Source organism: Mastomys coucha, unplaced genomic scaffold, assembly GCF_008632895.1.
Source record: "Mastomys coucha isolate ucsf_1 unplaced genomic scaffold, UCSF_Mcou_1 pScaffold3, whole genome shotgun sequence".
In the NCBI taxonomy this organism is placed as follows: Eukaryota; Metazoa; Chordata; class Mammalia; order Rodentia; family Muridae; genus Mastomys; species Mastomys coucha.
In genome coordinates this window covers 46,290,368-46,305,061 of record NW_022196909.1, presented here as the reverse complement: position 1 = coordinate 46,305,061, position 14,694 = coordinate 46,290,368, and the positions used below count along the sequence as shown (strand labels likewise).

Below are 14,694 nucleotides of genomic sequence, written 5' to 3'. Positions count from 1 at the left end.
GGAGGCCTGGCCTTTACTGAAGAGAAACAGGGGAAGAGTGGACCGGGAGGGAGGAGGTTGTGGGGGGTGGTGCTGGGAGGAGAAGGGGGAGGGAGAACTGCAGTGGGGATGATAGACTATATGAGAGGATAAATTCATAAAAAAAGAAAAACTTTTTTAAAGGAAAGAGTCTGCAGATGGACATAACCGGAGACGCTCTGATCTAGGGTTTAGAATCCCAGATTTGGAGCTTTGTTACAAGGTCACAGGCTGGCTTTAGTCAGGATGCCTGGCAGCCACTGTGAGCCCACGGGTGGGGTGTGGCCCGATTAGTTCCTGGCAAAGCCTGAAGCTCGTGGCAATCCCCTTCATGATTTCCGTGAGGACTTTTACAGACAACAGAATCAGAAAAACAAAACAAAACAAAACAAGCCGTTGAGTTTTCTTTCCTTAAACAGAAATACCATAATTTACAGGATTCACCCGTATGGAGCTGAACGCCACTCTCTACACGGGGCTGGCAGCCACTCAGGAGAGGTGGCTCCGCCTGTCCTTCGCGGGCTTCTGTGGCCTCATCCTGCTCGTGGGGCTGCTGGCCAATGGGCTCCTACTGATGGTGGTGGCCCGTGGGCGTCGAGCGTCTCACCCGCTCTTGGCGCTGACCGCTAGCCTAATGGTGAATGTGATACTCACGGATCTGCTTTTCGTATCCTTCCTGGTACCTGTCCTGTTGCTGAGCTTCTTACGTCGGGGCTGGTGGCTGGGCCCTGCTGTCTATACCGCCAGCCAGGCCACTAACACGACCACCATGTTCTGTACTTTCTACAGCATGGTCGCCTCTGCGCTTGTGCGTCACGTGGCCACGGTCTGGCCCCGTGTGGCCCTCCCAGCCGGCCCACGTGCCTGCCTGCTGCTCTGTGGGGCTATGTGGGTTCTGGGCTTGGCCACCTCAATGCCCAACTGGCTGTTCCAGCGGGTGACAGTATTAGGGCAGGCCATGGGTGTCCCTAAGGCCCTGGGCTGCCTCCTGTCGCTCATCCCACCTCAAACCACCTGCTATTTTACCCTGCTAGGAGCCCTGGCTTTTCTGCCTTGCCTCTTGGGCCTGGGCTGCTCTTTTGGCCACATGGTCTGGCTTCTGTGCACACGGCGGCGCATGGGTCCGCCAGGGGACAGTAGGCAAGAGCACAGAGTAAACACGCAGCTCAGTCTTGTCATGCTGGTGGTCTTCGTGCTGATGTGGGGACCCTGCTCTGCCCTGGGCTATGTGTCCGCTGTGGGCTGCCTACCAGCCACACCTCTGGCCTCCAGCCTGTGTACCCTGCTGGCCTATTCCAACTGTGCCATCAGCCCTATTAGCTGCTTCTGCCTCTGCTGCCCTTACTGGGCGGGACTCAGGGCCCAGAACAGCAGCCAGTGGAGTGGCGTGGTGACAGCTCACAATCCACGAAGGAACGGGGAAGCTCAGACAACCGTGGGTTCCCAAACCTTATAGTTCCGTGGTCTTGGGCCCCCTCATCTCCCCGTGCTTCATCTGAAAAATAGGATCTACACAGGGGGATCCCCCGTTGAACACATGTGAGGAGGGGTGGGGGGGGAATTCAGTGAGCATGTGAATGACAGGTGTTACCATGATGATGGTACCATCTTAAGTTTACTACTCTGGGTATTTGAAATGAATAGACAAAGAGAGGACTAGAAAGAGGACTACCCTGGGGTCCTTGGAGTCCTGGAGAAGCCTTCATCTGCCTTGTCCGTCCCTGTCTACTCCCTTCAGCGCTGTCCCCCACACACCCTCAGTTCTAGACAGGAACAAAAATAAAGTCCACCTTGGAGCCAGGAGTCTGGGCTCGTGAATTACTGAGCCTTTCTTCTGTGTGTGGTTTCTTTTTCTAAGGCAGGTGGGAAGGGCCTCTTCCAAGGCCTGCTCCTTCTCATTAGCACCCCCCTCGCACCCATCTTGGGGAGGCCCCCTTCCCTTATACTCTTCGGATGTGGCCTCAAATTCTATTTTTGGCCCTGGAACCAGGAAGGTTGCAGCCACTGTTAATTCTGTAGACAGCTTGTTTAGCTTAGCATTACCAGTTATGCACATACAGCAAGGGCAAGGCAGACGGGTGGGGACGGAGATGGGAGGGAGGAGAGAGAGAGGCTCTGACTGTGTGGTCAAAAACCTCAGGGACTATGAATGTTGAATCAAGTCAAGCTATTCTCTGCTCTATAGAACTTGCCAGAGCCTTGGGAGCCCCAAAGGCCACTGAAGCTATCCCAGACAGACTCTGGGAAAGCAGCTGCATCAGACTCCATGTCAGGCAAGAGTTCTGCAGAACACACCTTGGGGGAGAACCCAGCGGAAAAGCCAGTGTCAAAGTGAAGGTACTTTTGATGTCTGTTCCCGACATACCTCAGGGGCAGCGGCTCGCTGTCTGGATTCCCCTGCTGGGTACCCATCTCCTCCCTATACTTTCCCATGGCGCCCAAGGAGATGGAAAATAGGCCGCTGGTTATGGGAACTTCCCTTCTCTCAAGCCACGACCCCACCCCGTTCCCACTCACGGGCGTCATGGGAGTCGCAGGGTACCTGATTATAGAGACAGCTGTGAGTCAGCTCTAATTTACCATGAAGTCATCAGAAGTAAACAAGCCCCGAGCTGGAGGGTAATTAGTACCGAATTCCTCTCGGGTACAGCCTCAGAATGGCTGCCTAAGGGGCTGATTGGACAGCGAACGCAGTTTGTGATGTGCGCATGCGCACATGTCCTTGTTCCCATGATCCGCGTTGGTGATGGCCCTGTCCTGTGGAGAGGGACCACGGAAGATGCTAACCATATCCCTGAAGTCACATGAGCCCTGCTTGGTCCACTTACAGAGCCTGCCAATGTTATCATCTGTGCACACAGATACCCTACCTGACACTATGCTGGCCACACCCCCAGGGGGGAGGAGTCATCCGGGATGGTCCAGAGTGTCCCTTAGTGCCGCCACTCCCAGTCCTTCCAGCTAGCTGGCACTGCTACCTTGTGGTGGCAGATTTAGCCCAGAGGGAGACACTGGGGACTGAGCCAAGTGCCTCTGACCCCTGCGCAGGCCTGGAACGGATTCTTAGATGTTTGTTGAGAGTTGAAGAAACTGTGACTGACCGTGGATAGCGATCCACACCTTAGGGGGGCGGTTCAGGTCCTGTGCTCATCTCTCTCACTTCCTCAGTGGCTACACACCTCTAGAGCTAACGTCAGAGGCCTTGCTGTGAACCACGAGGCCCTGTGCATTCTGGCCCCCGCCCTGACCCCATTGCCTGCATTCTCTTCCTCGGGTTTGCTCCCATCACACCCGTGTGCTTGCCTCCCGTCAAACACACCAGGCTCTTACCTGGTCCCTACTTATCCCAAACTACCAGAGAGTTCTCTCCACCCTGGCATCAGCATGGCTCCCTGCTCATTCCTCTGGGACTCCCTCAATCGCCTGGCACGTCTTAAACCTCTCCCTACTGGAGTCTGCCCTCATTCTCTCTCTCCCCGTGCTCCTGACTCTCACCACTGTCGGAAGCCAGGCTACAGACCTGAGTGTCTGTCTGTATGCTTGCTGTCTCTCATGTTGGCATCCAGGCTCTGGCCATGCGCCCGGCAGGTGAGTGCCCTCTGAGTTGAGCAGGGGACATCTCGATGTCACAAGCTACTGGTGACAGCTTTAGTGAGGCTAGGGATCCACATCTAGAACATCCTAGCATACCACTGAGCCTTTGAGGACTGGGGAAGGGGCTCTAGGCAAGCATGCCTCCTCCACAGTCCCCCCTCCACCCCCCGATGGCTTACAGGCTCTGCTTACATATGATGTTTGTGGAGAGTAAGTTTCAACCCCTGCCACGCACTCCCATGCCTCTCACAGAGTCTGACAGGCACATGGCTGAACGGAAGGACCGAGGCAGCAGAGAGACGCTGGGCAAGCGGCCGAGTTGTTTTCGAAGAAGGGGGTCTGTCTACTAAAAGAACTGGTTTACTTCAGTTTAAGGCAAGTTCCACAGAGACAGTCTCAGACAGGCACAGGACCAGACAGTAAAAACATCACCATCACCATGCATGACAGAGGCAGGTCGGATGGGAGATGCCAGGCGGGGACCCCATGCGGCATTAAGGGACACATGCAAGACCTGCTCCCAGTGGACAAAGGACGGTGGCCATTGGGGTGACCTTAGGTGAAAAGCCCTTTGCCACCTTCCCACTGCGGGGGCAGGAGCTTTGAAGGGCTGGGGCATGGGGTGACAGGATGCGACAGGGTGATCTCAGAGTCTAGGTGGCCTGGGTGTGAATGGAGGTCGTGAGGAGGGTGTGAGGAAGCTGTGTGTGGAATGGATGTACCCTCAGGATGGCTCGGGAAACGCTGGACCACCTGACCAATCCTGTCCTCACGGAGGTGTGGACACTGAGGCCCAGAGAGCAGAGGGTGTGCTTGATGGGTTCCTGCTAGATGTGGGTGGGGACAGGTTGGCACTCGGGGGGGGGGGTGCCCCTGGCTCTTGTCCCATAACCGCTGAAGGGCAGAGAGCAGGAGCAAGTTGGAGTGCAGGGGCTAACCTCGTACCCTGCGGGTGAGTGGCCCCCAGGTTGAGCAGGAGACATATCAGTGATACAAGCTACCTGGGATAGCTCCAGTGACCATTCTAGAACATTCTAGCATACCGCTGAGCCTTTGAGGATCAGGGAAGGGCACTCTATCTGCTCACCTATGATGTCCCTAAGAGGGTCACATGCATCCTTGGTAGCCCACCAGCCTGGGGTTCTCTGGAAACAGGACAGGGGGGATCTCATGGGACTGGGGACACTAAACACTAGGGCAGGAGGGGACAGGAACTGGAGGAGGCCCAGCTGGGCTGCAAGAATAGGGGGAGTCTTGGGGTTGTCTGGCATGGACCAGGGGAGTCCACTCAGCCCCAGAATCTTGTGTACCCCCATCTTCAATACCACAGTTCCCTGGAATTAGGTGTGAAGTTGAGTCCAGGAAGTGGGGAATGAAGCCCTGGATATCCCCATCTCCCGCCGGCCCTCCGAGTAGAGTCTGGGAAGTCGACCATGAGGAGAGTGGGGCCTCAGCCTACCCTCCAGGCCCTTGGTCCTGTCAGTTTCAGATATTCGTGTGCAGGGGGGACCCAGGAGGTGAGTGGGCTGGGGACTGCGGGGGCGACTGAGCCGGTGCAGCGGGTGGGGGGCGTGGACGGATGCCCTGTGCTTTCATGTAGGACACCAGCTGGTCAGGGATCTCAGCCAGCACATCCCGGGCCAGGCGGGCCATGCTCAGTACGTGGTTGCCGGTGCGGTCCACGTAGTCCCTGAAGGGCACAAACTGAGAGGCAGGAAGACGGGGGTCAAGATGGGGCGCTTGGGTCCCCTCTCAGAGAGCCCACTCTATCCGACCCTCCACTTTGTGAGTTTCCCTAGGGATGGTCCATGTCTCTGTGCTGAGTCCCTCATCTCTACTCCATGGGAGGCCTAACACTGACCCGAGCCCTTCACCTGAGACTCTAGCAAGGAGAACAGAGGCTCAAGGGATGCTGGGAAAGGCTAGGCAGATCTCTCTCTCTTCTCCCTTTCCCTTTACCACCCCTCTCCAGGGGGACCCTCTCGGTCTCCCAGAACTCCCTTCTCTAAACTCATACCTGACCCACCTTCCTCTCAATGCTGCCAACCTCTGGTTCCTTCCTGTCTTCCTCCTAGGATTAAGGGTACCACCTCCACCTACGAGGGGTCTCCATGCCACTGGGAGGCCATGTGGCACAGACTCCCTGGGGTAGGGCTCTGGATTCTGTGGGGGCATCATTCAGGTTAGAAGGGACCTTCATACAGGGCAGGAAGGGGTGTGGCTTCATGAGAAGACTGGCCCAGGAAGGGATTCCAGTGTCTGTCCTCAGGATGCCTGTCAAGGTGTTCTGACATTGGCCTGGCTACAGGGCCTTCCTATTTGAGGCACTGCAGAAGGGCGGGGCCTGTCTCACCTGAACGATGTCCCTCTCAGCCAGCTTCCCCCTGGAGGAGATCCGCACGTCATCACCATCCAGTTCCACCATGGCTGTAGGGACAAGGGATGTGTGCGTGTGATGGAGGACATGTTTATCTGGCAGGGCTTGCCCTCCAATCCCAGGCCAGCCCAAAGCTCTTGCCCTGACCCTAGAAACAGGTGGAGGCAGACACCAACATGCAGCTAAGGCCCTGCTCCTTGTCTGGGATGAGGAGCCCAGTGTCAGGATGATGCCAAGACCTGCATGGGTACTGACACACCCTCTCAGGGCACACAAGTCCACCCAGACAGCATGCATGCCCGGGCATGAGCTCCTGCGGGTGGGGACGGGATGCCATGGGGGTTCTGTAGGAGAGGACAGCTGGGAAGGGGATGCTAGACTCACCATCGAACTCGGCCTGGCCCACGCCAACGATGATGATTGACATGGGGAGTTTGGCAGCCTGGGAAAGACAAGGGAGGGACAAAGACCTATGTGAGGGACAGGGCAGGGCAAAGGGATGGAGAATGGAGGTTACGGGACCCTAAGAAACCCCAAGGGACAGGATAGGGAAAGGACACAGATCAAAAGAAGATAAGTTGCTGGTAGGTGGGGGGGAGGGGGGGAAAAGAGGCTAGGTCTGCCTGCCTCTGTAAAGCCACCTCTTCCCTCAGGTGCGGGGGTTCCACCATGAGGGGCTAAAGCAGCTGTGGCTGGGGCCTCTTTTATAGGGAATCCATGGGTCAAGCTTAGGTAAGGAAACTCTCCTCATGCCGAGACTCTGCCGTCTCCTGTACATGACAGGCAAGCTGGGGCCTAGGGTGGGTGGCTGAGGGGGTCACGGACTCCCCAATGAACACAGCCATCTGTGTGGCTCAGGTTTGAGCTCTCACGGGCCCAGCGTGTCTTCTATTTCTCACACCCCTGTCTAGTACTCTCTCCATGTCCTGCCAGTCTCTGTGGAGTAACCAGATGAATGAGGGGGTTCAGGGAGAGGTTCCCCTTGAGGGAAACATTTTGGGGAACAGGAAAAGAAGCCACTCTAGCGTTTCTTTAAAGGAAGCACCCCCAGGTTCTCTTAGGGGTGGGACAAGATGCTTTAGTGCCCCCCAAATCGTGTGAGAGAGTGTGCATGTGTGTGTGTGTGAGAGAGAGAGTGTATATGTGTGTGTGAGAGAGAATGTGTGTGAGAGAGAATGTATGTGTGTGAGAGAGTGTGTGTGTGTGAGAGAGAGTATGTGTATGTGTGTGTGTGAGAGAGAGTGTGTATGTGTGTGTGAGAGAGAATGTGTGTGTGTGAGAAAGAGTGTGTGTATGTGTGTGTGTGAGAGAGTGCATGAGTGTGAGAGAGAGTGTGTGTATGTGATAGTATATGTGTATGTGTGAGAGAGAATGTGTGTGTGTGAGAGAGAGTGTGTGTGTGAGAGAGAATGTGTGTGTGAGAGTGTGTGTATGTGTGTGTGTGAGAGTGCATGAGTGTGAGTGTGTGTATGTGATAGTATATGTGTATGTGTGAGACAGAATGTGTGTGTGTGAGAGAGAGTATGTGTGTGAGAGAATGTGTGTGTGAGAGAGAATGTGTGTGTGTGTGAGAGAGAGTATGTGTGTGTGAGAGAGTACATGAGTGTGAGAGAGTGTGTGTATGTGTGAGAGAGAATGTGTGTGTATGAGAGAGAGAGTGTGTGTGAGAGAGAATGTGTGTGTGTGAGAGAGAGTGTGTGTGTGAGAGAGAGAATGTGTGTGTATGAGAGAGAGAGTGTGTGTGAGAGAGAATGTGTGTGTGAGAGAGAGAGTGTGTGTGTGAGAGAGAATGTGTGTGTGAGAGTGTGTGTGAGAGTGTGTGTGTGAGAGTGTGTGTATCTGATAGTATATGTGTATGTGAGAGAGAGAATGTGTGTGTGTGAAAGAGAGTGTACATGTGTGTGAGAGAGTGTGTGTGTGTGTGAAAGAGAGAGAGAGAGAGAGTGTGTGTGTGTGTGTGTGAAAGAGAGAGAGAGAGAGTGTGTGTGTGTGTGTGTGTGTGTGTGTGTGAGAGAGAGAGAGAGAGAGAGAGAGAGAGAGAGAGAGAGAGAGAGAGAGCGAACACAAGCGAACTGATCTCCACTCACATTGACAATCGCCTCCTTGGTCTGTGCCATGTCCGAGATGACTCCATCAGTGATGATGAGCAGCACAGAATACTGGGAGCCATCCTGCACAGCTGCGGCATTCCTGTGGGGGTGGGGGAGACACGCAAGGTGTGTCCTGGAGCCTCTGGCCCAGGCCCCCTGAACAAGGCTCCCAAACACTCTGGTAGGAGCTTAAAGGGAATCTTGTGGGCCTCTTGCTGAAAGGGGAGCAGGTGGTAAGAGATGCTCTGTTAAATCCTCCAGTGATGCTCCCTCGGGCCGGCTGCCCCAGGCTTACCTGGCTACATGGGTGACGACGGGGGCGAAGTTAGTGGGGCCATAAAGCTGCACAGTGCGCAGGCTGCTGTGGTAGGCCTCCAGGATGCCATCGATGCCACAGCAGGAGGGGTTCTCCTGGTTGCCGTTCTGGGATAGAGAGGAGGCAGCTGAGCCCAAGTAGGCAGGAGGGTGGTGGAGGTAGGGCTGGGCCCAGGGAGATTGGGAGCAGGCAGAGACAGGGCTGGGCTCAGGGAGATTCAGGGGAGGCACAGGTTAGAGCCAGGGCATAGTTGCCTTTAGCACAGACCCCCAACTCAAGGAGGCGGCCAAGTGTATGGAAGTTATTTAGGCCAAGGTCAAGAACTAGAAACTCCTTTGCTCAGCCAGCCAGTGGTGGTGGCGCATGCCTTTAATCCCAGCACTCAGGAGGCGGAGACAGGGGCATCTCTGAGTTTGAGGCCAGCCTGGTCTACAGATTGAGTTCCAGGACAGCCAGAGAGCAGACACAGAAAAACCCTGTCTTGAAAACTTAAAAAAAAGAAAAGAAAAAGAAAGAAAGAAAAAGGAAGGAAAAAGGAAAGAAAAAGAGAGAAAAGACCCCCATGCCTCTCCCCTGCTTGTTCCCAGCCTGGGAGCTCCTACCAGCGGGAACTCATGGGACACCCTGCCGTCAGGCGGCAGTTTGGCCCCGAAGCCCAGGGCAGGGAACATCTTGTCACTGTCATAATGCTGGATGATCTCCCCGACAGCGGTCAGTGCCAGCGCGTAGGCGTTCAGCTGGTAGGGGCTCATATAATGCAGAGATGTGGACTGTGAGGGGTTCCCTGCAACACAGGACACGAGGACATCTGTCAAACCGGATGGGGCGCGTCCATGAGTCCCTCTAACTGTTTACCCTTGAACCTTCTATCATGACCTCCATTCCGTCTCGGTTCAGCAGTCAACAGGGTGACTGCCTGACCCTTGGGACAGATCCAAAATTCCACTTCCTTCTCAAAGCCAGCACCATCTGGTGTACGGGACAGCGGAAGCCTCCTCATGGCCCCTGCCTGCCCCTGCCCTCACCTCCAGTCCACGACACACATACAGGCCTGCCAGACCCCATTCCAAGGCCAGATCCTCTGCTCGGAGCACCCTGAGGCCTCATCTCACCCAGATCCCTCCAGATCCTGCCAAGCCACTGATCCCCGAGGAGTGGATCTGGTCTCCTGTTTCCTCTCACCCTCTGAGCCTTAGCTCCACAGGCGCAGCCTCATCGGCCTTTCCACACTTCCCCGCATGGCCCTGGTAGTGTCTGCTTCTCTCCTGAATGTTCACAAGGCTCAACTCCTTGTCTCCCCTCCATGACCACTGGCCCAGTGTGGCTTTCCTCTAACGGCACCCCACCCCCACCCCACGTTCCCTTTCCTTACTCTGCCATGATGTCCCTGCTGTCCCCTGTCCCCTCAAACGTTCAGATCTCATTCATGGTCACATTCATGACCGATAACCTGTCATCTCTGCCTAAGCTGTGTGGTCTTAACCCTTCAGCCTTAGTCTCATCACCTGTAGAACAGGGATGCCCGCTCCATCCCCAACTAACAGGGTGACTAACTGGGTGACATTAGTAGAAATGTCTTCCGGCCATTTTCATAACTGCGTACACGCCTGCCTGCATGTATGTGTATGCATGCACGCCTGCCTGCATGTATGTGTGTGCACACATGCCTACATGTATGTGTATGCATGCATGTCTGCATATATGTATGTGCACACATGCCTGCATGTATGTGTATGCATGCATGTCTGCATATATGTGTGTGCACACATGTGGAGGCAGATTTGAGAAACATCCTTCATTGCTCTCCTGCCTTATTCACTGAGGTAGGGTCTTCCAGTCACATTCAGAGCTGGCCAACATCAGTAGTCACTTAGGCTGACTACAGATGGGCCACCACATACACCTGCCATGCACGTGTGTTGTGAGGAACAATTTATTTGCTTGGGGGACAGGGTTTCTCTGTGTAGCCCTGGCTGTCCTGGAACTCACTCTGTAGACCAGGCTAGCCTCAAACTCTGAAATCCTCCTGCCTCTGCCTCCCAAGTGCTGTGATTAAAGGCATAGGCAGCTCTCTTCATTCTACCTTTGGTTCTATGAACCCCAAAGCCTTCTCTGGCAGGTAGTTTCCTGTGAATTGAAGCATTCCACCTCAGAGAGAAGTTCCCAAAGACTTGGGACGCAAACAGCTCACAGGGCACAGGAAGTCCCTTTAAAACTGTCTGCAAGCTGTATAGAGAGCCCCAGGGTTCCAGCTTTCCCAGGTTGTCACCCACATTGAGGGGGCTTTCAGTCACCACGTTCCTGTGGTACCTCGTCTCTCAGACTCCTGTAAGCGAGCCCAGGGAACTCACCGCGTCATCACAGTCATCACATTGGACTTTGACGGTGCCTGCACTTTTATCTGTTACTGGTTCCCTATCTGGGGTGCACAGACATTTGCTTACATCTCCCTGGGAACTGGGTCACACGACAGGAAGAGAAGGAAGTACGAGGGACCTGGCTCAAAGCCAAATTGTCCACCACAACCCAGAGACGCCCACCCTGCCCGCTCCTGCCCCACTCACCATTAGAGGCGGTGAAGTCGATGGCCACGGTGAAATTGATCTGTGTCCTAAAGAAGAGAAGACCTGGGGGTCACCGGGGATGGGAGGAGGATGGGGGCGGGGTGGGGTGAGGACAGGCAGCGCCGCCGGGCAAGGCGGCAAAAGCCACTAAGGCATCCAGGTTTGTCAGGCATGTGACCTGGGTGAAGCCACTTCACCCAAGTGCGTGCAAGCTCTGTGAAGCTGAGACAGTTGCGGCCAGCCGTGCCCCTCTGCCTGGCCTCTGCGGGCATTGGAGGGGAGCATTCCAGAACACCTGGCGGGGGGGGGAGGGGGCTGATTATGTTGTGTGGGCACGCTCGGTTCTACGAGCTGCTGTCCCTTCCTCTCTGAACCTGGCCTCCTCTTTGCCCACTTGAGCAGGTGAGGTCAGGGCTCACTGGGTTTCTGGTTCAAAAATTCAGATTAATGGTTAAAACATGACAGAGGTAAAATCCACTCTAAGCACCTGGGGAGGGAAGAACATGACACTACCCACAATGCTGTCTGGCCAAAAACCCAACCCAGAACCTGAGCTTCTACAGCTTCTATACTCGTTCTTTCTCTTGTTTGTTTTACTTAGTTTTGAGATGGGGTTTCAGCGGGCAGCTCTGCCTAGCCTAGAACTTGCTGTGTTACCAGGCTGGTCTTGAACTCATGAACATCCTTCCATCTTTTTGCCTTTTGATTGCTTGGATCAAAGGTGTGCACCACCACACCCAGTCCCTAAGTTGACAGAAAATATAGGTGACAGAGAGGGAGGAAGGCAGAGGAACCTCATTTTTATTCCTTCTGGGTTCAGCCAGCAGAGGGGGGAAGCCTGGATCCCCAGACAGACGCCTCTATCAGTCTCCTGCCTGGACACATTCCTTCTGCTGCCTAGCTCCTGAACGGTGCATGGTGTTTTAGCAGCCCCTTGCCTCTATCTGACCATCCCATGATGAGCTTCTATCATATCCAGCCCCAGGGGACACCCGCGGAGGAGGCTAGGATTACTAATCAGCCGGGAAGGAGAGGAGCCAGGCCACCCCTCAGGTGGGTGCAGAATGGAGATAAGGTCGCAGTCCCGCCTACTATGTAAATTAGGACTGCAATGCAAATGAGATGGAGAACAGAAGTCAGCGTGTTTAAAGACTGCCAGGTGCTAGGAAGATGAGGGTTGGTTGCTTAATGGAATATAGAAGAGAGAGCTTTGGATTTGGGGCTTTTTTTTTAATTCTTCTTTAATGCAAGGAAAGTGCTGTACCACTGAGCTGTTCCCCCAGCTTTGCAAACGCAGCCATAGTGGATCCATGTGGCGAGGCTAGTGGCCTTTGGGTACCCAGAGGGAGGGAGGGAGTGTGTGTGTGTGTATGTGTGTGTGTGTGTGTGTGTGTGTGTGTGTGTGTGATGTGTGTTCTGCAGGCAGAAGGAGGGCTTGTAACCCTGAAGCTGTAAATTCAAGAGATGAAGGAGCAGCAGTGTCATGGGAAAGTGAACCCTGTCCCAGGACAGCTGCCTCTCTGTACCCTGGAGACTAGGCAGCCAGGTGCCTGCCGGGCTGGGATGCGCCCTGGGTAGCTGCCCTGCCTGGCTCCTCTCAGGCAGGTGCAGTCATCCCTTGCCTGCACCTGTGGGCTCTCGGCTGCCCACGCCCTGACCTGGCAGCCGCCTGCAGGGAGTGTCCCAGGGAGGCCCCTCTTTGGAATCCGGCCATTTCTAGTAAGCTCTTGGCTGAGCCAGCCTGGCTGTGCTGCCTGGGATGGCCTGGAGGTCACCCCTCCTCGCCCCCCTGCCCCCGCCCCCGCAGCTCCTTTTGCTTTCAGCTTAGGGTTGGGCACCTGCTGTCCCTGGGACTGTCTGTCCCCTAATGTCCCTATAGGTCCCTGTCCCACACTCATCAGGAGCGATACCCACAGAGAGAACATGACTCACATACAGTAACTCAGAAAATCCGAGGCAAACAGGGACCCAGGATCTACATCTCCTGAAGCCAGTCCGGGGCTCTTTCTACTTCCCACACCTCGGCCCTCTTTGTCACGGAGTCCCTACCTCCATCACGGCCTATCTCTGCTCAGGAATCCCACAGGGCCCAGGCAGGTCTCCTGGGATGGAGAGGTAGGCAGGGCTCTCAGTTCTAAGGTGGAGTCTCCTGAGAGCCCAGGGTCAGGCTCCAGTTGGGGCCTCCTGGGGCACGCTCTCTTACACAGTAGGGAGCCCTGCCCTCTCCCTGGAGCTGGGGAGGCCAGGCCCTGTTTCTCTCACCCTCCTTTGATGTAATCCAGGAAGGTGCTCTCTGACTCTACCGCAAAGGAAAGCAGGGTGACCTGAGAGAGAAAGGGAGAGAGTTAGTAGAGAGCCCGGGGATGGCCAGGATCCGACGCCACACTTTGCCTGTGGGCCGTTTTTAGGTGCTGGTTCCCCCCACCCCGTGCCTGTGGCCATCCCACCGAGGACACGTATCCCCACTTTACAGCCAAGGAAACTGAGGTTCCAAGGCAGCTGCCAGGATGTGGCACAGTGGGGATATGAGCCTAGGAGGTCTGAATCCAGAACCTCCATGACTTTCATGTCGAGACAGGGTCTCACCTAGCCTGAGCTGCCCTCCAACTCCCTGTGTAGCTGAGGATGACCCTGAGCCACATTTTAACCACATCTCACTTTAGAACCACATTTCACTTGACTCTGAGGCAAACCTAACTGTGGAAGCACGGGGCTCAGACTAAGGACCCAGGCATCCTCCAAGTGAGCCCTGGGGAAACCCAGAGGCCCGGCCTGCAGTGTGGAGGGCTGGGGAAATCTTTCTGAGGTAAATCTGGCCATCCGTCAATGCCAGTGACTCTGTCTGGCACGGCCCCCACACTTCTGTCTCTGAACTGTTCTCTCCTCTGGCCTTGCCTGTCATGCCCCCTCCTGGGGTGCTGTTCAGTCTCTACCCCTTCAGCCCCAAGACCCTCTGAGCACCCCATCCTTTCCCCGCAGGAGCCTCCTACCCAGGGTCCCTCTCCTACTCGAAGCCTCCCACCTTCTGCCCCTCTAGAGACATTGGCAACGGCGCTGCCCACATAGGCGGCCTGCCACAAAGAATTCTGGGTCACAGAGAGGAGGAAAAATAAAGCACTGAATGGAGGGGCCCTGAGATCAAGGCTTCCCTGCTGGTGTGGTCTAATTCGTTTACCAGCGTGTCAGCTCAGCTAGGCCAGCTGTGACAAAGCTGAGGTCCCTCAACCTGAAGAATGAGACACGAGAAGGTCTGTGTGCAGTGGGCCCAGAGAGCCACACCCAGAAGCACAGTGTGCCAAGCACCGAGAGGCCACTGAACCTCCTCCCAGGGGTGGTGGCTCAGCCAACCAGAAAGAGCTGCCACAGCAGCTTGATGGAGCCCGGACCGAAGGCACCAGAGTTTCTCATGCTGGCCAGTGCATGCTTCTGAGTTTGACAATGGAACTTTGGGGAACTTTTATTTAGCTCCTCCCATGAGTGTCCCTGAAGCCGGGATGGCCCCGCCCCGCTCCAGGCCCTGGGAGGCCTGTGCTGTTAACTCCGTGTGTGGCCTAGAATAGACCCCTTCTCCTTATTTCTAGGAGGGCTGGCCAAGAGGAATGGCTTTGAGACCTTTCTCATTTTGGTTGTACATCTGGAGAGCTGACAGTCTGGGGAGGTCCTGTCCCCTTTGGGGCACTTAGGATGTTGTGTGGGAGAATTACCCAGGTCTACTGGCAAAGACTGGGGCGCTTC

General features: G+C 55.3%; 2 protein-coding genes across 5 annotated transcripts in view; one reads left to right on the top strand and one right to left on the bottom strand.

Annotated features, from left to right (window-relative positions):
- Positions 1–466: 466 nt before the first annotated feature.
- Positions 467–1,474, top strand: LOC116074424 (neuropeptide SIFamide receptor-like). The gene has a single exon (XM_031347001.1). The coding sequence runs from the start codon at positions 467–469 to the stop codon at positions 1,472–1,474; it is 1,008 nt and encodes a 335-aa protein (XP_031202861.1).
- Positions 1,475–3,956: 2,482 nt separating this feature from the next.
- Cpne5 (copine 5) overlaps positions 3,957–14,694 on the bottom strand; it is an 86,493-nt gene continuing 75,755 nt past the window's right edge. For 3 of the 4 annotated variants that reach the window (XM_031347881.1, XM_031347883.1, XM_031347884.1), the window contains 8 exons: positions 13,222–13,283; positions 10,960–11,006; positions 8,998–9,179; positions 8,375–8,502; positions 8,077–8,179; positions 6,374–6,431; positions 5,966–6,039; positions 3,957–5,316 (listed from right to left, as the gene is read on the bottom strand). In XM_031347881.1, coding sequence (XP_031203741.1) covers positions 5,098–5,316; positions 5,966–6,039; positions 6,374–6,431; positions 8,077–8,179; positions 8,375–8,502; positions 8,998–9,179; positions 10,960–11,006; positions 13,222–13,283 — 873 coding nt within the window. In that variant the 3' untranslated portion in view covers positions 3,957–5,097. Of the gene's footprint in view, positions 5,317–5,638; positions 5,776–5,965; positions 6,040–6,373; positions 6,432–8,076; positions 8,180–8,374; positions 8,503–8,997; positions 9,180–10,959; positions 11,007–13,221; positions 13,284–14,694 lie in introns of all 4 variants that reach the window. The other variant, XM_031347882.1, reaches the window with a different exon arrangement.

Excerpts from the sequence above, each read along its gene's own strand:
- LOC116074424 (XM_031347001.1), top strand. The coding sequence starts at position 467 with ATGGAGCTGAACGCCACTCTCTACACGGGGCTGGCAGCCACTCAGGAG.